Source organism: Calliphora vicina, chromosome 3 (genome assembly GCF_958450345.1).
Source record: "Calliphora vicina chromosome 3, idCalVici1.1, whole genome shotgun sequence".
In the NCBI taxonomy this organism is placed as follows: Eukaryota; Metazoa; Arthropoda; class Insecta; order Diptera; family Calliphoridae; genus Calliphora; species Calliphora vicina.
Window position 1 is genome coordinate 5,392,504 of NC_088782.1, and position 27,959 is coordinate 5,420,462.

Genomic DNA, 27,959 nt, shown 5'->3' on the forward strand with positions numbered 1-27,959 from the left:
CAGACTGAAATCTAGAGCACACATGAATTGAAATTAATTCTTCTTTTTCTGTTTTGCACACTTATATTCATGAAAATAATTATGTACATATGTACGTAACTTTACAACCAAAATAAGTAATACACTATCTTTGTTCAATTTATTTATTACAGATACCCATACTCATCATGATCAGCTGTCAAATCAGCAACCTCCCGGCATTATAGGTGGAGTACCGGTGCCAGGACCTATGACTGCTGTCACGCCTGGTGTTACCGGACCAACAGGTGTCCCTGTGCCGGCCACATCAGCCGCCGCTGTTAACGATTTTAGTATATTAAACTCATTTTGGTTTTCACTGGCCGCCTTCATGCAACAGGGCTGTGATGTGTCGCCTCGATCGATATCAGGACGTATTGTGGGAGCGGTTTGGTGGTTCTTTACACTCATTTTAATCTCTTCGTATACAGCCAATTTGGCTGCTTTTCTCACCGTCGAACGCATGGTTACACCCATCAATTCACCTGAGGATTTGGCCATGCAAACAGAGGTACAATACGGTACTTTATTGCATGGTTCAACGTGGGATTTCTTTAGGGTAAGTTTACTTTAAACCACCTTAACCCCTTTCCCCACCCTTTGTTACATACAATAGATAAATTGCATGAAATTCCTGCGTGAGTGTCTCTCTGGCTGCTGTCATTTGCCTTTGAAGACACAATCAAAATTATTTCTTGTTTATTTACTGCTGTCATTGCGAGAAAAAAACAATTTGCATTTTATCCATATCAATTTTATTTCTGTTGCTTTCGTTTTATTTTGTTTTTTTTTCTTTTTTGCCATTAGTGGCAAACTGTCGTTGTGTATGAGTGTAAGTGGTAAAATAGTGGAGCAAATAATAAAATCAAAAAAAAAATGGGAAAAAAATTCAAACAAGAAATCTTCCTGTGACATTTGACTGATGTGCAGCGCAATTAGTTTTGACAAGGAAATGCATGCGACAATCTCTGCTCTCAGTTAATGTATGCTCTGACACGTATCGTATCTCTAAAGCCTATATACTATTATAAATACAAATTCAGCTTTGTTCGAGGCTAGGCTGAAAAGCTGTTTTTGGTTTATCTACCTTTTCTAAAATTTATATTTCTTTTTATACACTTCACCACGATAGCGATTGTCGATTGTTCGAATAATTGACTTTTTGCTGGAAAAAGTCTAAAAGTCGAAATCGACCTTATGATTGGAAAAAGTCGAAAGTTCGAATAAATATATTTTTAATGTTTGCTGCAATAATTAAAAAAAATGTTTTTCTCCTCAATAAATTTAGTATAACTTACATATATGTATGTAATTTTGTGGGGTATATATCTCTCATTTATTCTCACTTAGTTATTGAACACTATAGTGTAAACAACAAAGCTTTATTTTGCTTTGAATTTGTATTAATGCATCGTCATATGCGGGAAGTTTTGCTTTACTTCTTTAATTTGAAACAAAAGTACCGCTGATGCACACCACTTGCTCACCATAAGCTTTGGTGAAAGCGAGAGATGGTTTGTCCGGTTCAGAAGTTGCGATTTTGACACGGAAGGAAAATATCGCCCAGACCAGCCAAACATTGTTGAAGACCAAGAATTGAAGGTATTACTTCATCAAGATTATCGTAAAAGTCAACAAGAGCTTACAAAATCATTGGAGCACTGATATTGGGTATCATACGAATTGATGCCGAGAGACCTTGAGAGACGATTTTGCATGTCCGAAATTAAGCTTGAACTCAATAAAAGAAAATCATTTCATCACCGAATCATTATTTGCGTTGAAAAATGGATCCATTACGATAAGCCGATGCATAAGAGATCGTATGTGAAGCCCAATCATCCAGCCGAAACGACACCAAAGCCAAATATCTAAAGCCCTATGGTAATGCCCTGTATTCGGTGGGAGCAAAAGGGTACAATCTATTACTATCTGCCGATATCAGCCCAAAACCCCACAGGGAACATATACCGTATGCAACCGATTCGTTTGAAGTGAGCATTGACCGAAAAACGCACAGAATATGCGGCCAGACATGAAACAATAACACAGATCAACAGCAAAAAAAATGATTTACTAACCACTATATAGATTTGATACATCACAGTTACCTAAATACAAAAATGGTAAAATTTTTGAATTCTACGGATAAATGTTTTTAAAAATTTTTTTTTTCTAAAATTGATAATTTTTTTAGTTGTTTCTCCACATAATTTATGATAACTCTAAAAGGCTTAGTCCGATGTTATCAAAATGAACATAGAAAAATTGAGATTTACACAGCCTTATTCGGTTTGTATATTGCGTTTTAATTGGATCTGTAGTTTCGGAGTTATAATAACAAATTAAAGCAAAAAATAAATTTTTTACGTGAAAATAGCAAATTTTTTTATTTTAAAAAAATCATCAAGAATTGAAAACGGCAGAAATTGTTCAGATTTATTACTTTATCGCAAAACCACATGTAATAGGAACAAAATGAGATATAGATCATAAAAAGCGATGGATTCCTTTCAAATTTATTCACAATTAAGTGAATTCGCTCATTTTCACAATAATCTGCTTTTAAACGCATTTTTGAATTTGGCTTAACGATCTAACTTGTCGTAGCTTATACAACGACATTTTTTTTTGTTCTTTAAATCCGAAAATATAAAATTTTTACAGGAATCTGTCAAATTTAGAATAAAGTTTGTCAAAAGCCTATCATTGGGTTCAGTTTTGAAAACTTTCACGAATGATCTTGGATGTGGTCCAGCAAAATTTGTTGGATAAAATGAGCTAGTTTTCGGCATACAAAACTGCATTATATCATTTTTATACCCTTCACCATTCCGTTTGTAATTTTTACATTTTTCATTTGCTATATAATTATAGAAGCGGAGTCGATATAGCCACTACCGTCTGTATGTTGAAATCAAATTAATGTAGCTCCCAAATAACCTACATATATGATTGATAAATCAACATATTCGCTATAGAACCGGTTCTGTTGCTATTTAAAATCGAGAAAATCAGCCCACAAATGGCTGAGATATAAGGAAAAACCCACGACAACCTCGATTTTTACCAATTTTTTATCTATATCTGAATTACTTTCATTAATATAGACAATATGGATATCTAATGATAGATATTTCAAAGACCTTTATAACGACGTACGTTTACAAAAACGCAAGTTGTGGTAAGTCGGGAAAAATATTTTTTTAATCGAATTATTTCGCCAAAAAAATTGATTGTCATAAATTTTTTTTCAAAAATTAATGTTGAAAAAAACATATTTCACTAATTAATTAAAATAAAAATTAAATTTAAAAAAAAAATATTTTGAAAAAAAAATTTTAAACTTTATTTTCCTAAAATTATTTTTAATTTTTATTTTAAAGAATATTTTGGTGAAGGGTATATAAGATTTGGCACAGAATATAGCTCACTTACTTCTTTCTTTCAAATTAATATTGATTGAACAAATGTTGAAAATTTTGTGAAATTTCCATCAATACAGCAAATTCTTTCAGTTCTTACAGCGATCAACATTTTTAACTATGGCCTTTGCGTTTATTCTTGTTAAGAAGACCATATCCACTGGTCAAAAAACTAAAAACAAAAAAATAAATCTTCAAAATGGTGGCTTCAAAATTTACCATTTTATAACTTTTGATCAGATGGTGATTAAATAATAACACACAACAATATTGCTCCTCCATATCCACAGAACAGTTATTTTATACAACTCTAAATCCGATGTTATGTTCATAGCCACACTAGACAAATTCATGTGTGGACACGAATTTATCCGCTGTGTGAACAAATTTATCGATCGTCAAGAAGTAGGGTAAGACATAAAAAAAAAACTAAGGTTGGTTTCATAGATTTTAAAAGAAATATATTTGTGCGAGAATTTGATAATTAAATATCAACAAAATCGATCCATAAATGGCTAACATTTGATAACCACTACTAAAATTTTTGTGTTTATCTATAAATATATCATGTATAAAGGGATTTAAGATACTTTTCGCTTTAACCTCGCTCTCATATCCATGCAAACTCGTACTCATCCATACATTTAGTATCAGTTATAACACTACAGTAAACAAGATTGGTTCCGTTTGTTCGTTTCGTTTCACTTCATGTCACTTGTTTGTTTGTTTGTCTGTTCATCTGTTTGTGAGCGCGTCTCGAGTGTTTGTCTGTGCAAAAATACATATAAAAAAAATTCTCGTAAGACCCAACGAGTCTGCTGGGCTTGTTTCGTTGCAAAACTGTTGACGTTGTCAACGACTTGTCTTTCATACTCTCTATACTGTTTTGTTAAACAATTTTCCTTTGCCCCTTTCCCTCTCTCTATCTCTTGCTGCTGATTTCATTCATTCATTCACTTCATTGTATTGTTTTCTTTTATTCTAGCATGAATATTTTATATTGTCATCATGTGTCCTGTAGGATTCATTTGTATACTTTTTTTTTTCCTCTTTCCCTTCTTCTGTTCTTGTTTTTTTTTACAACAATTCCAATAACTACTTTTGTTGCAAATTGACACATTTTTCTAGCAAATACTTGCAAATGTATTACAGACAATCAAACAAAATGAAATTACAACTGAAATAAGAAAAACGAACGTAGAATAAAATCACAACAAAACATGCGTGAATTTATACTACTTTCATCATTTACCATCATCACCCGGATTTGTTGCCATGACTGTACATATGCTTGTATGTATGTTTGTATTTTACGGTGCTGTGCACTGGTTCTGTGTTGTTGTCATCTGTTGCCGAGTTGTTGACAGCAAAAGTGATAACAATTCAATGACAACTATTATATACACACACACATATTTACACATATTGGATATACAAGAGTTTGCATAAATTAATATTTACATAATCATACTCTTGCAACTACTATGTTGTAACTATTGGAATTATTTCAATACTGATCATTTGTTCTTATAACTAATACATACTACAAGTAAGTACGTATTTAATTGTATTTTACTTACACACTTTGTAAAGATTATTTACAGCATACACCCGAGAAAATATATAGTTGTACATCGTATTATGGCCATTGTAATTATTTATAAGATTGCAGTGACATAATATGTTTAAGTTACCACTCACATCATTGTATCAATCATATATATGTTTGTAGTAAATAAATGTATGTTTATGACAATCATGGTCACGATAAATCATTTATCGTAATATTTTGTTCTCAGAGTATGTATTATATAATAAAAATGGTTAGCACAAACATATACTTAATTACTATAATCATATATATGAGTATTGCAATCATGTGAATGGCAACTTAAACATATTATGGTTACTGCAATCATTGGAAATAGTTCTGGATATATATATATTAGAGACAAAGTTTTGTAATCATAGATAATGCGTATATCAAATGAAAGGGGTTTTAAAGGTCTTTCCTACGTTATTGTCTATTTGTCATGCAAACTGAAAAACCTTTCATTTAGCAAAATATTATTTTATAAAAAAAAATTTTTTGTTTTGTTTTAAATATAATGGAAGATCAAGCCAGTTTTCAATTTACAGTTGAACGTAATATAAAGAAGCGAATTTTGGGCAAAATTCAATGGATCGTTAAAAAATAAAATCTGAGAGAAACATTAAATTTTCTATAGAAAAACCAAAGCCTTTGGTGGTAATCGAATAAAATGATCAAAATGTAATGAAGCCAATTTTGAACAAAATTCAATTGATTGTTAAAAAAAATTTAAGGCCTGTTTCACGATGAAGAAAAATGATTCAAAAAAATTTGTATGAAAACTATTCGAAAGAATAGTTTTACCAATTAGATTTATTAAAGAATTTCAAATTAATTTCTAAAATTCGAATAATAAAATCGTATCCAAGAAATGTTTCTTTAACTGTATTCTACTACATATTTTATAATTCATTTCTAACAATAATCCCCAAAGAAACAACTGTTGATGTTTTATTAAAAAACTTATTAATTTTTATTAATTTCTTGCTTGAATGATCTGAAATGTTGAAAATATTTACTAGACTGGCTTTAATATTTGACGTTTATAACAAACATATATTGAAGTTTACAAACACGAACACATTTCAATTTAACATACCAGCATTATCATGAAAATAAATTAAACAAATATTTAAGGAAATCATACAGCAAAAAAAAAAGGGGAAAACCTTATAACCAAATGAACAACATATAAAATTTACACACAGACAGACAGCAGGCAAAACAAAATGTAGAAAAAATGTTAAAGGAAACGATTTACAGAACCATTTCCACCTACATGGTCATACATACTGTTCGTACACCTACAATCTACTCCCTGCTGCTTAAAAGAACAACTAGTTATGTGTACAACATTTAGCAAACCAAACCAAAACGAAAAAAAATTAAAGGGAAAATACAACAAACAATCTTCTCCCACCACAAAGACATTGAGGATCATTTTAATTTAATTTGCCTGCCAAACCAAGCACAAACATTCAAGATGAACATCCGCTTAAGTAGAATGGTAGTTTCCGTTCTCTATATAAAAGTAAGAGTATGTGTGTGTTTGAAAACATGAACTGCTTGGCATTTAGTGTATGTAATTGTATGTAGTATGTTCTTCCTTGAGACTCCAAAAAAAAGGACTAAGTAGGATTTTGTAGCCTGTTAGTGGTGGTGGTGGCAGCAGTATGAAGAATTGAACGTATAATTTACAAAATGAATCTGAGAAGTATTAATTCATGAACACATACAAAACAAACAAAAAAAAAAACAAAATAAACGAACCCATGCTTGTTGGTAAAATCGAGCAATTTATTAAAAAATCCTTTGGAATTTTTAAGTACAAAAAAAGTTTTTCTTTTTTTTTTTTGTTTCATTATTTCATGTTTTTCTGAAAACAAACCTTACAATATCAACCAACATATTACATGTTGTTATACAAAAGTAGGTTTTACAACTGACGAAGTACAGTTTTATGCGAAATACTAAGAATATTAATTAATTTGACATGCATTTTCTAGGGTATATACATAAAATAAAAGGTTTTTATTAATTTCCTAATTTCGTTTATTCCAGTACATAATAATTTCTTGAAATTTAGTTAATTAGAAAAATGTTATTGTTGCAAAGAATTTTGTTACTTTTAAAGTTTACAGAAAATTAGTAATTTTAGCAAAATGTATCTAATAGTTTCTCACAGTACTGTGTTCATAAATATTTATATGCCTGTTACCCATTATTCTTAACATGGCAAAAAAAAAAAAAACTACATTTAAGAGAATTAAATAAACGTAATATTCTTGTTATTATATGAAACCTTATATACTTCAGGATTCATTTTACATTTATGCAGCAAATTGTGTAGATTAGGGTGGCCCTTATTTTAGTTTCTTAGATTTTACATGCTCCCATGATTTAAAATTGCTCTATGGCATCTAAAAACCAAATGCTGAAAGTTTGCGTAAAATCGGATATTTCTTAGAGGTTGCATATTTTATTTGAAGTTTCGGGTTTGGGTCAAAGCAGCAATATTTCCCAAAAATTAAAAATTTTGTGACATTTTCTTAAAATTTGTTAAACGAAATTTCAACAAACTTAAAGAAAATGTTTTCGATTCCAATAACACTCAGCTACAAAATAACACTTTTTGACAGAACTTGAAAAGGGACCTAATGGGAATTGTAGGCCAAGGTAAGGACATACTAAAATCGTTTTCAAAAACTTTGAAACACCCTCAAAATTTTTAGTTATTTTGAAAAAACTGTTTTAGGATAGTTCGCACAGAGGGATAGCTTCATACATTTTTTTGCAAAAATTATAAGGAGTGGTCGTAGAGCGCTGAAATTTGGCATCGAGAATTATATGGACCAAACTAAGAAAAAAATAAAATTTTATCAAAATCGACCACGCTCAACGCCCACTGCCCATACAGTCCAAATCGATTTTTTCGCATAAAATTGTTCCTATCCAATTAAGAGTCTAGAAATTTGGTACATGTATTTTCTGAAACAAAATATGAACGTATGCCGAGTTTCAATAAAATCGGCCATGCCCACCGTATACCGTCCATGCAATACATTTTTGTGTAAAAATTATAAGGAATGGTGGTAGAGCATTGAATTTTGACACCGAGAATTATATGGACTAATATAGAATAGATTTGTTCGCATAACACTTTTCCTATCCAAGTAAAAGTCTAGAAATTTGGTACATGGGCGGTCACCCCCACCGCCCACGAAACCCATACATAGATAAGAATTTTTTTGATATTTCGATTATTATTCGCCAAAAAATTTTAAGTTTTCATCCTGTTCCGAAAACATCCGAAAACTATTTTTTTTTAATCGAAACAAGACAAAGTGGGGGAAAGTGGGGCTACATTTTTTTCCATGGAATATCAAAAATAAAATAATTTTTAGAGACTTATAGATTTGGGCATATCTTCTTAACGGTTTATGATATCCCCATTTTTTTATTTATGGAGAAATGTTATATTTTTCAAATATGTTAAAGGTAAATGGCATTATTAGGAAAATTATACATATATAAACCACTGAGTTGCTTGAAAATATAAGTAAATTTTTGCTTAACACCTTGCATGGACTTTACTTAGATTTTTTAAAAATAAAATCAATTTTTTCTTAAAACTATAAGTGTACATTTTATCTTTAAACATTTCTCAACATTTTTGAAATTGAGTGTTTGAAAAATTGACTTCTTTTTCACCGAAATCCCTCTGTGGGTCGTAGTACCTCTAACTCACACATTTTTAGACGGATTTCAAAATTTTAAACAACTATGAAGAGACAAAGACTTAAACTTTCATAAAATGTATGTATCGAATGTATATTCCAAGCAATTATTTAAGTTTTTATAAAAAAAAGTTCGCATATTTTTTTGTTGTAATTTTTCAAATTCAACAATACTTATTTAAAATTTGTTCTATGAAAACCTATTTTTTGGCACTGTGTTTTAAAGACAATTTTATATAGACAAAAATGGGACATCACTTGTTGAAATCGGTTTATATTTGCAAAAGTTATTAAACTTTTACCAAAAAAATATCGACAAAATTACCTTGTAAATTAAATACGCGGTGCACAGTGGAACAGAATCAACATTTTTTGGAAATAAATCTGGCATTTCTAAACGGCTAATCCGATTGGGTTACAATTTTACATGCGCATAGCCAAGGAGTATTTGAGTTTAAGTTATTAAAATGGGCAAATGCTCCAGGGGCGGTGTTATGTAGGCTCTAATTAGGGTATATTCGACATGTAAAATTTTAAAACTCGTGCAAATTTTTGTTTCCCATCCATTCTGAAAGATTTTTATATTTTTGGAAAGCACATGCTTGCATGTGCTACTTATCACTTATAATTTCCGAGTTATAGGCATTTAAAAATTTAAATTTTAAAATTTTACCATACCTTGGCCCGCATTTCTAAAAATATAGGGCGTAATTTTAGAGTGGTTAGTTAGAAAACTAAATCACCAATAATATACAGAAGATTTCAGAGCGATATCAATGGGTCCAAAAATAAACGATTTTCTATTTAAAAATTAAAACAATTGCTGTTTTTTGGTCGATAAGGTGACTTAACTCTTTTTTTTATTAAAAAACAAACTTTCTTTAAGAATATATAACAATTTTATGTTTTTCTGAAAGACATCTTTACGGAGAACATTTTGTTATTAAAAACATATAATATTTATCGAATATGTCGCCCCTACACTCTTCGGAATTGGACCTACTTTTTATCAAAATTTAAAATTTTGGGCCACATGTTCTAAAGTCTCAAAGTGGAATCAGAAAACGAAAAACAGCTTTGGAAACCTTGATGTGTTCTTTATTTATCCTTAAAGTATTTTCCCAGCATCTAAAGAAATGTGGACCCTATGGGAAAAATTGTAAAAACAACAAATTTTTGGTATTTTCGCTCCAATTTTTAGAAATTGCGGGATTCTCTTTGACCTTTGGACAAGTGTTTTTACATTTTGTTATTTAGAATGTCTAATTTAAAAAACATTGAAAACTCTATTGAGTTTTGTTAATAAATAAAGATTTTATTTCATATTACATATTTATTCAGTTTCCAAAACAAACATTTTTATCAAAATTTTAATAGAATTCCAAATATTAAGAACAATTTGATCCACATTTATTGCGAACTAATTTTGTTGTTTAGATAAGTTAATTTTTGGTATTACAAAAAAAATTTCAAGTTAATATCTAATTTAGATTCAAAAATATGCCACTATAAAACTCTGCCCTTCAAAAATATTGCACTTTTTCATTTCATATGGGCAATTCCATATCATCGTTCGTGACATTTGTACGCCTATAGAGTGGACTAGATTTTGCAAAAATTAGTGTATCTGAAAAATAATTTGGTCTTTATGTTCCATTCAGAGGGAACTATATTTTAAAATAATAAAAAGTTGTTGTCAAAAATATCGAACGAAATAATGGTATATCGCACATGACATAAAACGAAAGTCATTTTGAGGTACATGTAGAAATATGCGAAAATATTCAAATCGTGAGAGGCGTTATGTTTTCTTTTAATATCTTACACTAAACGAAATATTTTTCCTTTATAATCCGTCATATTTAAATAAAAACAATCTTTGGATGATTTTATAATAAATAATATTTAATATCGTACGTGACATACCGTACGTGACAGATTTGTCTGTTATAATAAAACAATATATACATATTCTGTAAATATATGTATACAAAAACTAAAAAAATTAATAGAAAATATACATTCGGTTTCAATAGACAATTTGACAATAGCAAAAAAAAACAATCAGAGTCAAATTCATTTCATACAACAAGTTAATTGGGAGCCTATTTTTCTGCGCATTTTGCCCATATGTGACTAAGTAAGAACCATTGCCTTCTTCTTGAATAAAATATTAAGAAAATTTATAAACATTTGTTAGTATGAAAATATTTCTTAAAATGTGCAAACTCTACACGTTACCTGATTTTGCTAAAATGTTTGCCATTTGGTTTTTAGATGGCGGAGAACAATTTTAGAACTTGGAAGCACCGAAAACCCAAAAAGTGAAAGGGACTCCCTAGTTTATATGTTTTTTTTTTTTCTTCTTAATATTTTATTTCAGTTTTATTTTTTTACGTATTTTCAGTAATCATCAAAGTGAAAAATATGCTTATTTCTGATTTTTGTTGCTCATTTGCACATTTTCACAGACACAATTTGGTAACGGAGTCTTGCACTAACACACTGTTAAATAAATACATAGAGAAACTATGATGAACAAACAATAATTTGGTTCTTTTATAACTAAATACACTCAAGAGCTCGTTTACACAAACATACATACTTACAGCCATCTAAAACTTATATTTACACACTGAATGAATCCTGTTTAGTTGTGTGACTGCGTGTGTGTGTGTGTGTTTGGCTAAATGTGTAAAATATAGAAAACCCAACCAACTTCCTGTAAACACATTCATTAAAACTAAAGAATCTCAAATACTGTGATATAATATGCAAGTAAAATACTACTAAGTTGTTCTTGTTGGGTTTTTTTACATTTTGCACTTATATTTGTAATATACTTATTTATACCTACATACTTCCTTTATTTTCCATACTTCTCCGCTCATTTTCTATTGCCGTTTTTTCTATTTTTGTGTCTATTTGCAGAGATCCCAAATTGGTTTACACAATAAAATGTGGGAGTATATGAACTCACGCAAACATGTCTTTGTTAGTACGTACGATGAAGGCATCAGACGTGTTAGAACTTCAAAAGGCAAATACGCTCTACTTGTGGAATCACCCAAGAATGAGTATGTAAATGCACGAGAACCCTGCGATACCATGAAGGTTGGACGAAATCTAGATACCAAAGGCTTTGGTATTGCCACACCAATTGGATCACCACTCAAGTGAGTATTCTACTGCTAGTATTTTAGTAATGACGATGAAAATAATTTTAGATGATTTTATTTGTATATAATGAAATTAGAGCACTTACTCAGTTAGTAGTTGCACTCATTGGAATTCAGTTAAGGGTGTTGGTTGGTTTTGTAAAATTAATTTATGTTATATGTTGCTTCAAACCTGGATCTCTTCCAGATGCCTTTGCAATTTTAGTAAAGCTTTCAGTATATTGACATTACACGTTTCGTACCCACACAGTACACAGTGGGGCAGAATAAAAAATTTTTGGAAATAAATGTGGCATTTCTAAACGGCTGGTCCGATCATGATACAATTTGACGTGTTTAAGTTATTGTATGGGTCATACAAATGCTCCAGGGGCGTCGATATGGGGGCTCAAAGTAGGGTACCCTCGACATGTAAGGTCTTTAAATATGTGCCATTTTTTTGTTTCCTATCCGATTTCAAAGATTTTTATATCTTTGGAAAGCAAGGCTAGGCTAGGTCTTGAAAAAGCATGCTTGCGTGTGCTATTTATCTCTTATAATTTCCGAGTTATACGCATTTAAAAATTAAAATTTTTTTGTAATTTAAAAAAAATAAAATTTTTAAATTTATTAGTGAAACATTTTTTATGGCAAAAAAATTTTTTTGGTAAAAAAAAATTGTAGGTCCGACTTATTATAACGTTGCAAAGGTCTTTCAAAAATCTTTCAGTTGATATCCATATTGACTAAATTGGTGACTAAAGGTAAAGTCACACATGGCAAATATTTGACGAAAAAGAATATATTTTAATTCTTTTATTTATTTCAAAAACGTATCTTATTTAGGATGATTCATAATAAATATTTAGTTATTTTTTAATTTGATGCTGTTTGATCTTGCAAAACACTCGTAAGAGTAAACAACATTAAACAAATTTATGCTAAAAAATGTGGTTACGACGACCAGACGGACGGCCGGACGGACATCGCTTAATCGACTCAGAAAGTGATTCTAAGTCGATCGGTATACTTTAAGGTGGGTGTTAGACTAATATTTTTGGGCGTTACAAACATCTGCACAAACGCATAATACCCTCCCCACTATGGTGGTGTAGGGTATAAATAGGTAAAATACCGAGTTTGCACTGATTTTTTTCTCATATCTCAGCCATTTGTGATCTGATTTTCTCGATTCTAAATATCAATCGAACCGGGTCTAGAGCGGATATATTGATGTACGAATCATGTATGTAAATTACAATAAAAAACTTGCTGTATTTGCAATATTCCCTTCTAATAACTAAACTAATCCCCTTAACTGAATCTCCCCGAGTGTAATATTTTATATATATTTTAGAGTCTCCAAATGTGTGTATAGGAAAAATATTCATCGTTAGAGTAGAGAGGTATTTACTTGTAAATGTACTTTATATGTGTGTATAATAAGATTACAAGCAATAAATATTAAAGGAAAATTACAAAGGACATCTGCATAGTTGAGCACATACAAATACAGGCATAAATATTGTTGGGTACATTTCATACTCCGCCTAACGGTAGTAATTTATACTTAGTTCTGTAACAGGATTATAGAGTCACATACATACACACCCATACACACCAGACACTTTTATTCATTACAGAAAATAAAAAATTAAAAAAACAAGAAAATGAAAAAACAAATAAAGAAATGAACTTTCAGCAGGCTTACACACTAACAAATTAAAGAAGATTAATGCATTCATTTTGTGTTGGAATTTGTTTATTATTGTGAATTCTACTTTACGTTTTTCCTACAATATTTTGTCACATGTACAAGAATCATCAATTAAAATAAGAATTCTTTCTCGTTTCATATATACACAACGTTTTGCATCAAATTCATTTGGAATTCCTGTGTTAAATTAACGCCTACAAAAACATCGTCGTCATCATCATCATCATCGTTGACATCTTTGCTGTTGTCGTCATAAAAATGCTGGATATTTGATTGTTTCTTGGGATGTTGCTGCTGGTATTATTACTACTATTATTACATGCATCTGTATTTTACGCTTCGCTGACTTGCTGTATCAACGCAAACAAACAAAAAATCATATAAATTCATATGTGTATTGTCAACAAAACCACTTCTACTCCAACCAACCAACCAACCAACCACCACCACACCACCACTTCCTGCGATGTTCTTTATTCAACTACTACCTCTACTTCGACTACTTTTACACAAACCGATTATTATTCATCATCGTTACTGCCAATGCAATCGACCGACTCGACCCAACTCCTCATCTTTATAATCATCAACAATGTTCCGTGTTTCCTATCTGTTTTTTTCTTCCACTTTCCGTGTACCATTTTTATATGGATTTATTGTAAAACAACTACAATAACACAACATGCACAACTACATTTTTTTGTTGTTTTGATACCGCCGATGACTGCATATTTTTTTATTGTTGTTGTTGTCCCAGGGATCCAATTAATTTAGCCGTACTCTCGCTAAAGGAGAATGGCGAACTGATAAAATTGCGCAATAAATGGTGGTATGACAAAACCGAATGCAACCTCAACAAGGACAATCAGGAAACTTCACACAATGAATTATCACTGAGCAATGTAGCTGGCATTTTTTACATACTGATCGGTGGTCTACTGGTGGCAGTCTTTGTGGCCATTATAGAATTTTGCTTTCGCAGTAAATCGTCGTCATCGTCGTCGTCATCTGCAGCCGCCAAAATAAATGGTTCGATGTTAGGTTCCACATCATCATCAACACATCAAAGAAATTCACTGTCGGATGCCATGCATTCCAAAGCAAAATTGACTATTCAAGCGAGCAGAGAATATGATAATGGACGTGTTGGGGTAAGTTTCCACTTAACTCTAACTTTTGCTTATAACCATCCTCATCCTCATCCTTTTATTGCTTGCTCTAACTCTCTAATATCCGGTTGGCTTTAAAAAGCCATTGTATTTTTACGTTCACGTTTATGCTTTTGATTCCATGGTGGTATCTCTGCTGTGGGTTGGTTCCTCATTTAATGTTTCCATGTTGTGTTTACATTAAAGTACTTGTGATAAGTTTTCTTTGTAGTTCATGAGGTTTTCATTTTAGCACAAACACAAAAAAATAGACAAGAATAACTGGGAACAACATAAGTTTGAAAAGGGTAAACACCATAGAATGTTTCACTCAAACTTTCTGAATTTCCATCATAAAAGAACAAAGTAAATAATAATGGGAGAAGGCAGCAGTTAGTAAAGAATAGCGGTGGTTGCTTATCATTGATGCCACCAGTAAATATACAAACAAATATCTTTATTTTCTATATGAATTTTACTAGTGCCCGCATAACTGCAATGAAAATTCGTTTTCCTTTATTTTTTTTTTCTTTGTTTAATTCATTTCGTTTTATATTATTGATTTTTCTATTGGAAAATCACCATCCACTGGCCGCATATAAATAAGTTGTAAATAAGACAAAAATCGAAAAAAAAAAAAAATATTTTTTCAATCTTTCAATTATTCGTTTTATTTGTTTTAAATCGAAAAAGAAGTAGTGAAGCTCAAACACGTTATTAAAGATATAGTTGGTTTGAGATGAAAAGAAAATTAAATTTTTTTCATTATGGTAGTTTTAACAAAATCGAAAAAATTTTAAAGGCTTTCTAAACCACTACTCAATTTTGATGTATTGTGGTTCCAGTACTACAAATATGGTCCAAATTTAAAAAAAAAAAATTAAGTAAAATTGTGAATTTTTTTAGACGTGTCTCCACATAATTAATGATTACTCAAAGACGCTTAGTCCGATATTATTAAGAAGAAACTTGAAAAAATTTAAATTTACATAGCCTTTAATCCGTTTATATATTGCGTTTTGATCGGCTCTGTAGTTTCGGAGTTATAGAAAAAAATTTAGGAAAAAATATATTTTTTATGTGAAAATAGATAATTTTTTTGTTTTAAAAAATTCATGAAAAATCGAAAACGGCAGAAATTGTTCAGATTTATTACTTTATCGCAAACCTACATGTAATAGGAACAAAACGAGATACTGATCATAAATATCAATGGATTCTTTTCGAATTTATTTCCAAACAAGTGAAATACGCTATTTTTCACCTAATTTTGGTTTATTGTTGGATATACATAAAATTAAGTAGTTAGTGTTCTTCTTTCGTTTGATTGAATTTTGAAAACATTTTCCCCATGCTATATACAAATTTTCATATATATGCTGCGTTTCAATCGGCTCAGTAGTTTCGGAGTTATAATAACAAATGCATAAAAAAAATATATTTTTTTTACGAGAAAATTGAACTTTTTTTGTTTTAAATAAATCATGAAAAATCTAAAACGGCAGAAATTGTTCAGGTTTATTACTTTATCGCAAAGCCACATGTAATAGCAACAAAATGAAATATCGGTTATATAAATCGATGGATTCTTTACGAATTTCTTCACAAATAAGTGAATTCGCACATTTTTACCTAATTATAGTTTTTTGGTTGATATACATAAAATTAAGTAGTTAGTGTTCTTCTTTCGATTGATTGAATTTTAAAAACATTTTCCCCATGCTATGTACAAATTTTCATACATATACTGCATTTCAATCGGCTCAGTAGTTTTGTTTTATGTGAAAATATAAATTTTTTTGTTTTCAAAAAAATCATGAAAAATCGAAAACGGTAAATATTGTTCAGATTTATTGCTTTAACGCAAAGCTTCTTGTAATAGGAATAAAAAAAGATATCGCTCATAAAAATCGGTGGATTGCTTTTGAATTTATTCACAATTAAGTAAATTCACTCATTGACCTGTGTAATTATTAGTTTTTCTTTAAAATTATTGAAAATTCAAAATTTTAGTTTGTGTTCTCACTAATTGTAAACGGTAACCAAAAAAGTATGAAATAACTTTGATATGAAACCCTATATTTCTACTTTCAAAATATCAACTATCAATCTGCTGATTATGAAGAACACATGTCTCTACTTAACAGATTTACCAATTCCAGCTAAATTTAATTTTATTTGTTTATTGCTAGAAGAATTATTTTCATAGGAAACATTAAGAGAAACCTGCATGCAGCTTTAATTATGCAATTCAATGCAATTTAATTTAACCCCAATATTAGTTAATAAATAAATTTGTAAATTATTAGAATTTAGCAATAAACGCAATGCAGTTTTCTATTATCTAAATACAAACTAACAAACTATTGATTTTTATTCCCAAATAATAATTAGACATCAGAGTTGTTTGCGGCCTTAATTAGTAAATGCAGTTGTACACACAATCTGTGTTACGAGCACATAAACTCTAATGGAAATGTTCAATTACATCCATTGAAATATGTTTAAAATTTAGAGCGAATAAACATGGAAGAAGTTTTGTGAATTTTGATTTCATGGAAATTTAATTATTGTTTTCGCCAAATTGCTGATGGATGCAAGTATTTTGACTAGCTATAATTAAAAAGTAAATATTTATACCAAGATTTACTTAATGCAAAGTAAATTAAAAATATATTTAACAAGTAACAGATAATCAAAACAAAAAATTAAAGTATTTGTAAACAGGCTCTAATTTTAAAACAAATAAGAAAGTAGTTCCGACATTATATTAAATCACTTTCAAAAATAGAATATTTTTCTTATTCTTCCTCATATTTGTAATTTGCTGCCTTTTACATTGACTAATAAACAACAGAGAAGAAATCCTAGCTAAAATTGTTCCAAATTGTCAAATATGAATTTTGATCCTTAAGTTGGCTTTTGTTGTTGATACAAAGATAGGCACAGCACAACAGCATAATTATTTTGAGTCTTACAAAACATTTAGTTTGAGAAATCATCTCCCCCAACAGCATTCAAATACAACCATTTAGTAATAGAGTTTTTGAAATTTGATTTCTTTGTTTTTGTTACTTTCAACTTGATGTTGTTGTTGTTATTGATTTCTCTTTAAAATTGTATTGAAAATGTTCAATACTCTAAACTTTGTTAAATTCCCAAGGCTGCCTAATCGTATTTAGTAGTATTGTTTATGGTAATTCAGACCAGAATATTTTCTGCTGATGCAAACAACATCCTAGGTAGTTGGGAACAATATTCAACATTTTCTTTAGCATTGGACTATTGCAATAGAGTCTATGTATTAGGGTGGCCATAATTTTACGATTTTAACATTTTTCTTAGTCATTTAAGAATAAAATGCTGATTGATAATACCAAGGGAAAAGAAGAGCAATTCAGCCTGCTCACACATTTCTGAGCATTTATTAGTTTTCCACCGCAATCATAAAAATGAAATGAATTTCTACATAGGGAATGGGGAATATGTTTTCAAATTTCAATCAATCGAAAGAAGAACATTAACTACTCAATTTTATGTATATCAAATAGAAAACAAAAAAATTGTGAAAATGAGCGAATTCACTTAATTTTGAATAAATTCGAAAAGGATATATAGCTTTTGATATCACATTTCATTCCTATTACACATGGCTTTGCAATTAGTAATAAATCTGAACAATTTCAATCGTTTTCGATTTTTCATGATTTTTTTAAATCAAAAAAATTGCTATTTTCACATAAAAAATATATTTTTTGCTTAAATTTGTTATTATAACTCCGAAACTACTGAGCCGCTTGAAACTCAATATATATGCGAAAATTTGTAAGTAGCATGGCAAAATATTTTCAAAATACAATCACTCGAAAGAACAACACTAACTACTCAATTTTATGTATATCAAACAAAAAACAAAAATTTTGTGAAAATGAGCGAATTCACTTAATCGTTAATAAATTTGAAAAGGGTCCATGGATTATTATGAGCGATATCATATTTTATTCCCATTACACGTGGCTTTGCGATAAGGTAATAAATCTAATCAATTTTTGGCGTTTCCTATTTTTCATGATTTTTTTAAAACAAAAATATTTACTATTTTCATGTAAAAAAATTATTTTTTACATCGATTTGTTATAATAACTCCAAAACTACTGAGCCGATTGAAACGCAATATATATGTGAAAATTTGGATATAGCATGAGGAAAATATTTTCTAAATTCAATCAATCAAAAGAAGAACATTAACTACCCAATTTTATGTACATCATAGAAAAAACTAAAGTTTTGTGAAAATGAGCCAATTAACTTAATTGTGAATAAATTCGAAAAGAATCCATAAATTTGTATGACCAATATCTCGTTTTATTACTATTATATGTGGCTTTGTAATAAAGCAATAAATCTGAACCATTTCAGCCGTTTTCGATTTTTCATGATTTTTTTAAAACAAAAAAAATTAACTATTTTCACGTATAAAATATATTTTTTGCTTAAATTTGTTATTATAACTCCGAAACTGCTGAGCCGAATGAAATGGAATATATATATGAAAATTTGTACATAGCATGTGGAAAATGTTTTCAAAATTCAATCAATCAAAAGAAGAACATTAACTACTCAATTTTATGTACATCAAACATAAAACTTAAATTTTGTGAAAATGAGCGAATTCACTTCATCGTGAATAAATTCGAAAAGAATCCATAAAGTTTTAGGATCAATATATTATTTTGTTTCTATTACATGTAGCTTTGCGATAAAGTAATAAACCTCAAACAATTTCTGCCGTTCTCGATTTTTCACGATTTTTTTAAAACAAAATAAAAAATATATTTTTGGTTTAAATTTGTGATTATAACTCGGAAAATACTGAGCCGATTGAAACACAATACATAAACGAAGTAAAGGTTTTTTAAATTTAAATTTGTCTAAGTTTGTTTTAATAATATTGGACTAACCGTTTTTGAGTTAACATGGAGAAACCTCTAACAAAATTTATAATTTTACTTAAAAATTAAAAAATAAAATTTTACCATTTTTGTATTTAGATAACCACGATGCATCGAATCTATTTAGTGGTTAGCCAAGCCTTTTATTTTTGCTATTGACCTATGTAATTTGACCAAAATCTCAAAATGTTCTGACGTTACACAATTTATTTGATTTTATTTGAAAACAACCTGTAAAGGTATTCATAGACGGCAATACTGAGTATTAATGTTTGTCAAAAATTCAAGTATCATAATACCATTTCATCGTCTAAACAAAATTTGTATTAGATTTTCAAAAAATACGAATGATTTTTTTGATTTACGGTCGGTATTCAAAATTTTTTTAATAGGGCCCATACACAACACCATCATGATTGTGCAATCAATTGATTGTGCCAGCTGATTGGCCGTGTATGAGCTTGTGGTGTGATTGTACCAGCTGCTGGTGCTTTATCAAAAATAGTTTGATATTTTTTTGATTGTACTAGCATGATTGAATCGTGTTTTGTAAAATTAGCTCATACAATTTAAATAGTCAAGGCATAAACATCAAAAAAATACAAAATTTTAAATATGAATGCCAAAGAAAAAATATTTTGGGGAGAATTTCTCGAACTTTATAAAACTATGCCTTGCCTATGGATAGTTAAAAGTACGGAATACAATAAAATGGTAGAAAAATTAAAAGAGGTGGACCAAGAAGCAAATAGAGACAAAGTGGTAAAAAAAATCAACGTTTTTCGAACAAATTACAAGCAATGTTTTTTTTGCCCCTTTTTCGTTTTCGTTTTTGGATAATAGCAATAATAAGTGCAAATTTTATCGTTATTCATTACAACCTTTTCTATACAATTTTTGTTAAAAAATGAATTTTGTACCAGCACGCTGGTATATTGTGTGCTTCAAGCTTAATTGCACAATGCACAATCATGATGGTGTTGTGTATGGGCCCTATAAAATAATTCAAAAAGTTTTTATTTTCATATGTATCGGGTATGTATTTTTAAATACAAATACATAAGGCAAACAAAAATGTCAAGAAAATATAAAATAAAAATAAAGTTTTCAGAAAAATATCAATCGACAAATAAATAAAATATTTGTAATACTATCGTGTAAACAATAAATGTTTTTTCGAAACGATTTTTTGAAATACCGAATGATTTCAATAATATTTTAAATTTGAAAAGTATTAATACTCAGTATACGTTATCCGATTCAGCTTAAATCTGATCAGAATTTGATGTTTATGATGACGGATAACAATTTTAGACCTTGAGAGTATTTGAAAACGCAAAATACGGGCCATCCATTTTGCCATCCTAATTGCATTCAAAACGATCTTGAAAGCAATTCAAAATCAAATTGAATGTAACTTATAATATGAGTGTATTGGTAAAACAACTACAGATGTATGTACAATTCCACATTCAGGTGTACGTGTGTATATACATCTATATATGTTTGTAGATACATACGTACATATGTATAATTGTTTACTTTATGCAGTTGACGTTGAAGTCGTTGTTGTTGTTGTTATTTTGCAATTTTACTTTCCCTTTGGTTGTTGAATGATGTTGTTTGGTGTTGAAAAAGTCATTTGCAAGTGCTTTATGTACACACACGCACACTGACTTAAAAACACACACACACATATCGACGGTCATCTGCACATTTCCGGTTGTAAAGTTAATGTATATGTAGGCCTGTATAAAACTTCATGAGTGCATGTGAGCAGCAATGTTTGATAATGCTTTGATAGAGAACGTCAATAATTTCAATTAAAATTGTTTGTACTCGTTTCCGTTTATGTGTGTGAGTGAATGTTTTTGTGTGTATGTACGAGTATACATACATGTTCACTAAGGTGGACCTTGTTTTTTATTTTCGATTTTCAAAAACGAAGGGCAGTTTCGTGTTAGGTTAGAATAAAAAAATGTTGACAAAACTTTGAGCTCGATCGGTTAAAAATTGGCATGTCGCACGAGGGTTAAAGTTCGTGAGAATATTTACAAGGGGATAATATGCTGGTTTTTTTTCAGTTTTTGTAAAAATTTTGCCATTAAATAATTACTTTTGCAATTTAATGTAAAATAATCGAAATGTGTACGCAATAGTCGTTGTCATGAGATATAAAAGACAAAAATTGGTTAAAAAATTTTAAAGTTATTAAAAATTCCCCAATAACAGTAAGAAAATTGGTATCATTCGCCAAAATATGGCCAACAAATTATTTTTTCCCGAAAATCGCAAAATTTAAGACATCATTTTTTCATATTTTTATTTGCTATTATATTCTCAATAAATCCCTGTGTGATGATCAAAATATTCTGAAATTTGTTTAACAAAAGTTTTAAAAAATAAAAAAATTAAATTTGTTTGGTCATACCTGCGAATGTTAACGTCATCGTAGGATACATGACAAAAACTCATATACAAGTAAATATTGATATATTTTAAGTAAAAATTAGCTTTTATTTTAATATTTCTCAAAATATGTTAATTTTGTTCATACATTTCTTGTTCCAGTGGCCTAAGACACATCAATGGCCATGGGAATTTTTAATAACTTTAACACTTTTTAACCAATTTTTGTCTTTTATATCTCATTACAACAACAATTACGTATAGATTTCGATTATCTTATATTAAATTGCAAAAGTAATTAGTCAATGGCAAAATTTTTACAAAGACTGAAAAAATAGAATTTTTTCCCCGTGTAAATGTTCTCACGAACTTTTTAACCGATCGAGCTGAAACTTTTGACAAAATTTTTTTTATCCTAACCTAACACAACTGGCCTTCATTTTTGAAACAGATGAGTTTTAAATTTTTCTATACATTGAAGGTCCACCTTAATAATGTTCATGTACATATTGTATGTTGTGTAAATTCATATTAAGTTTATCGTGCGTATGAGTGATATTTAACTGTTTTGATAAAACAGGCAAAAATCTAAAGATAAATATTTGTCTTGAAAGTGTAAAGAAAGTCATTGAAATGTTCTTGATTATTGCAATGGCTATTGTAAATTATTCTATAAACAAATTTATCAAAAGCAATATTATATTTGACATATAAAAGGCTTTTGCATTAATATTATTAAGAAGTTTACTTTATGCATATTTTAGAGTACAGGGGTTAGGAAATTTTTATATACATTAGGGTGGTACTAATTTTAGAAGTTTCGTGATTTGGCTTAAAAAATGTTTAAAAATTTAATGTTAAAAAAAATCAAATTAAAACTGGTTTTCGTAATTTACATTTAAACATAAAATATTTCTGACATTGATAAACCAAAAATATTTAGCATATCTAGTCCCAAAATAGTCCCAAATTAAACATTTTCACATTTTTTCATAATGAAAATTCCAAAATGTTATAAAAATTTGCTCGCTTACAACAAATGGTAAATGAATACTAATATTGCGAATTTAAACGATTCTACCTATTATGGATGGATAAGCACTAGACGCGTACCTCAAAAAAAATCCCCGTGCAACCCCTAATATAAAGTAAGCAGTTAAGTACAATTTTTTTTGGATAAATATTAAAACAGTATACTTATGGTAAAACAGCAAAGCATTGGCCTTCTAGAGACAAACACATTGATATATCATACTTTATGATACGACTGTAAATACCAAAGATATAACGAACAATTTAAGAAGGCGACCCTTGGCACCGAATAAAAATTTGTTAAAATTTGATGTTTGTATTTCTAATTTACGATATTTATATCCTACACCACCATAGTGGGGAGGGTATAATGCGTTTGTGCAGATCTTTGTAACGCCCAAAAATATTAGTCTAACACCCACCTTAAAGTACACCGATCGACTTAGAATCACTTTCTGAGTCGATTAAACGTCCGTCCGCTGGCTGTCCATGTAAACCTTGTGCGCAGAGTACAGGACGCAATTTTGCAGATATTTCGATGAAATTTGGTACATATAATTTTTTCGGCTCAAGGACCAAGCCTATTGAAACTGCCTGAAATCGATCCATTATTTCACCTAGCCCCCATACAAATGTCCTCCCGAAATTGGACTTTATCGGTCATAAATGTTTAATTATACCCTACACCACCATAGTGGGGAGGGTATTATGCGTTTGTGCAGATATTTGTAACACCCAAAAATATTAGTCTAACACCCACCTTAAAGTATACCGATCGACTTAGAATCACTTTCTGAGTCGATTAAACGATGTCCGTCCGTCCGTCCGTCCGTCCGTCCGTCCGTCTGGTTGGCTGGCTGGCTGGCTGGCTGGCTGGCTGGCTGGCTGGCTGGCTGGCTGGCTGTCCATGTAAACCTTGTGCGCAGAGTACAGGTCGCAATTTTGAAGATATTTCGATCAAATTTGGTACATATTATTTTTTCGGCCCAAGGACCAAGCCTATTGAAAGTGGCTGAAATCGGTCCATTATTTCACCTAGCCCCCATACAAATGTCCCCTCGAAATTGGACTTTATCGGTCATAAATGTTTAATTTATCTATGTATTTACACAAATTTCGCTCCAAATAAGTTTTATATATACAAAATTCATGTAACCAAATTTTGTTACGATCGGTCCATAATTAGTCATAGCTCCCATATAGACCCGCTTCCGAAAATCACTTTAACGTGCATAAATCACTTAAAAATGTTGGTATATACACAAAATTCAACATAAATAACTTTCATATAGACATAAATCACACGACCTAATTTTATGGTGATCGGTCCATAATTGATCATAGTTCCCATATAAGGCCCCTTCGAAAAATCACTCAAAAATTAAATATTTTTACTCATTTACTTGGTGTAGGGTATTATATGGTCGGGCTTGACCGACCATACTTTCTTACTTGTTTATATATGTATCTCCACAAATTCCGCTCCAAATAAGTTTTATATACACAAAATTTATGTCACCAAATTTTGTTACGATCGGTCCATAATTAGTCATAGCTCCCATATAGACCCGCTTCCGAAAATCACTTTAACGTGCATAAATCGCTTAAAAATGTTGGTACACACACAAAATTCAACATACTTAACTTTAATATAGACATAAATCATACGACCTAATTTCATGGTGATCGGTCTATAATTGGTCATAGCCCCCATATAAGGCCCACTTCCGAAAATCACTCAAAAATATAAATTATTGAAATTTTAAAAGAAAAATGTTTTTGCTTTTTTACTTAGTGTAGGGTATTATATGGTCGGGCTTGACCGACCATACTTCCTTACTTGTTTATTGATTAAAAATGCTGGATTTATTCTAATTTTTAGCTTTTATTTAGAAGCACTTGTACAATATAAATTTATTCAAATTATTGGTCATTGCTAGCTATGACCTTTTCCCCATCTTTTGGCAACATATGGATTTCGATCCATGAAAACTGCTCAGTTTTTGAAAGCAAGAACAAATCAAGCCAATATCGGATACTCTGCTCCAAAGTAAAGCGTATCCCACAGGGAGCGTTCTGCATCGATCGATACAAATAGTAAGCAGTCGGGGCAAGGTCTGTACTATAAGGCGGCTTAGGCAAAACTTCCCAACCACTTCTTTCTAAATAGTTTTTACCAGGTATTGTAACATGTGGTCTAGCGTTGTCATGATAGAACATTACTGTTTCTTGTCTGGCCTTTTTCGTCCAATGCTCGCTTCAAATGAAACAGTTGCGTTCGGTATATGTTCCCTGTGATGATGTGGTTAGACTTCAGGAGCTCATAATAGATTTTATTTCTCTTACCAAATACAGAGAATTACCTTAGCACAATGGATATTTGGCTTTTTACAATCTCTTACGCTTCGGGTTATTGCAATGGATCCACTTTCCTTCGCAAGTAATGATTCGGTGAAGAATTATTTTCTTTTATAGCGTATAAGCAGCATTTCAGACATACACAATTTCAAGGTCTCTCAGCTTCAATTCGTATGGTGCTTGCAATCGTTTTTGCAAGCTCTAGTTCATCTTCATGGAGTAATGCCTCCAATTGCTCTGTAATTGATGGGACCAAAATCTATTCTATCTATTATGAGCTACTGAAATCTGGAAAGATTTTCACAGGAAACCTGTTCCGAACGCAACTGCACCGTTTGAAGCGAACATTGATCGAGAACGCCCAAAACATGCAGCCAGACATGAAACCATAATATTCCATCATGAAAACGTTTGACCACATTCCAATAACTGTTAAAAAATATTTAGATAGAAGTGGTAGGAAGTTTTGATTCACCTCTTTATTTTTTGCGATCGATTCAGAACGTTCTCTCTGGGATGCGTTTCTCTTCAAAACAGAGTATCCGAATTTGGTTCAAGAGATAAGCAATTCTTTAATTCAATTCGGGTAAAATATTTTTTAACCCGAATTTTTTTAATAAATTATTTTCTCAGCAAAAAGTTTTGTTTTCAACAAAAACATTTTTTTCATCCCAAATTTTGTTTCACAAAAACTTTTTTAATAATTTTTTATTTTCACCATTTTTTGGAAAATAATGACCCAAACCTTCAAAAAATCAAATGTTATGCGATTTTGCTAAAATTTTCAGCATTTTGTTTTTAAATCACTGATAATGCAAATATTATTATCATCTACAAAAGTTTAACTGTAAGGTCATTTAGAAAAATAAGAAACGATTAACCGAAATGGAGTAAGAGCATAATTTCTTCCTACATTTTTTTTATATTCATTTTTATAAACATTCAATTTATTAAACAACCAACTAATTTATAGTACAACTCTTTTAACACTAATTTAGTACTTAAATTGTGCCTCGTTACAGTACTATCCTACAGCTCAATTAAATGCCGGCACCCCACCCACCGATGCCGAGACAATGCACATGAATGCCCATGGTCAAGTTTGACATGAACATGCGCAGGATACACGCCTATGACGTACACCCTGCGCACCAACAATACGACGCATAATGGCCAACAGTCGACAAGAAACCGAAAAGATCTTAAGCAATCACGAACAGTTGGCTGGCAGTCAGAATAGTACACTGTTGCGTAATCCAGATGTAAATCATCCCTATAATAAATGAAATGGAACTGATTATCTAACAACAACTCCTATTTCAACACCATCTCCTCCCCCTCAATATATAAGTGAAAACCATTAACATTAACATTGACATACTTAGACATACTTAGACAAAATACATTTTTTTTGGTTTTGTTTTAAGTGAAAACCGATATAGGAAATTAGTTGTAATAAAACAACAACCAGTTTTAACACATAAACTATATAATGTAAGTAAATATTAGTTTTAAAATATTTAAAATAATAGACATAATTAAGTAATATTAATAATATTAAACTATAGGTATTATAAATATAAATATAATATTAACATTAACATTAAATTATTATACATACATAAATAAATATAAATATATTTTTTTGTAAGATGTAAAATTTTCCCAAAAAAAAAAAAAACTTAAAACTATCCCCCATATAATTGTTAAAATCCCTTAAAAAAAACATGAAAATTATTTCCAACATTTAACTAAAATAATGCCGTATTTAGTCATTGTAGATAAACAATAAATTAACAGAAAACAAAAATCAAAACATAAACAAAAATCAAATTAAATCAAATCAAATGAAAGCAAACGCTACACTCAATATGACAGATGACACATTGGTAGTTTCAAACAAAAAACAACAAACAACATTATAGATGTATGTACCTTATTAAAAGTAACACAAAACAAATAAAAGCCAAAAACAAAACTAAGAAACAAACCATCATTGAACAATAACATGATGAGTTAATTTAAAAATACAATATAAACATCAAAAAAGGAAACAATAAGCATTTTATAACCAACAACGCGGAAGCTGCAGGCAACTACAACAAAAACCAAAAAAACATAAATAAATTGCAACCACACACACACACAAACACACCATAAAACATCAGTTGTAAACAGAAAAAAAAAAGAGCTAAAACACAAAAACCATTTATGTATATAACAGTTTCTCCATTAAAATATAAACATAAGCCATAAGTTAAACATTATCACAAGCATACATATACATCAACAGACACATATACAAACACATAGGTCATGCTAAAACTCACACACATACACCAACACATATGAATGTACATATGTATGTATTAACTACGCACATTAAAAAAAAACTTTCAACGTGGCTCTTTTAA

At 30.1% G+C, this 27,959-nt stretch overlaps 1 protein-coding gene across 3 annotated transcripts in view; it reads left to right on the forward strand.

Annotated features, from left to right (window-relative positions):
- The window catches only part of GluRIB (Glutamate receptor IB), a 153,735-nt gene extending 126,816 nt beyond the window's left edge, over positions 1 to 26,919 (forward strand). For 2 of the 3 annotated variants that reach the window (XM_065503486.1, XM_065503484.1), the window contains 4 exons: positions 153 to 577; positions 11,703 to 11,947; positions 14,404 to 14,797; positions 26,544 to 26,919. In XM_065503486.1, the coding sequence (XP_065359558.1) occupies positions 153 to 577; positions 11,703 to 11,947; positions 14,404 to 14,797; positions 26,544 to 26,651 (1,172 nt within the window). In that variant the 3' untranslated portion in view covers positions 26,652 to 26,919. The remainder of the gene's footprint in view (positions 1 to 152; positions 578 to 11,702; positions 11,948 to 14,403; positions 14,798 to 26,543) is intronic. The other variant, XM_065503485.1, reaches the window with a different exon arrangement.
- The last annotated feature ends 1,040 nt before the right edge of the window (positions 26,920 to 27,959 follow it).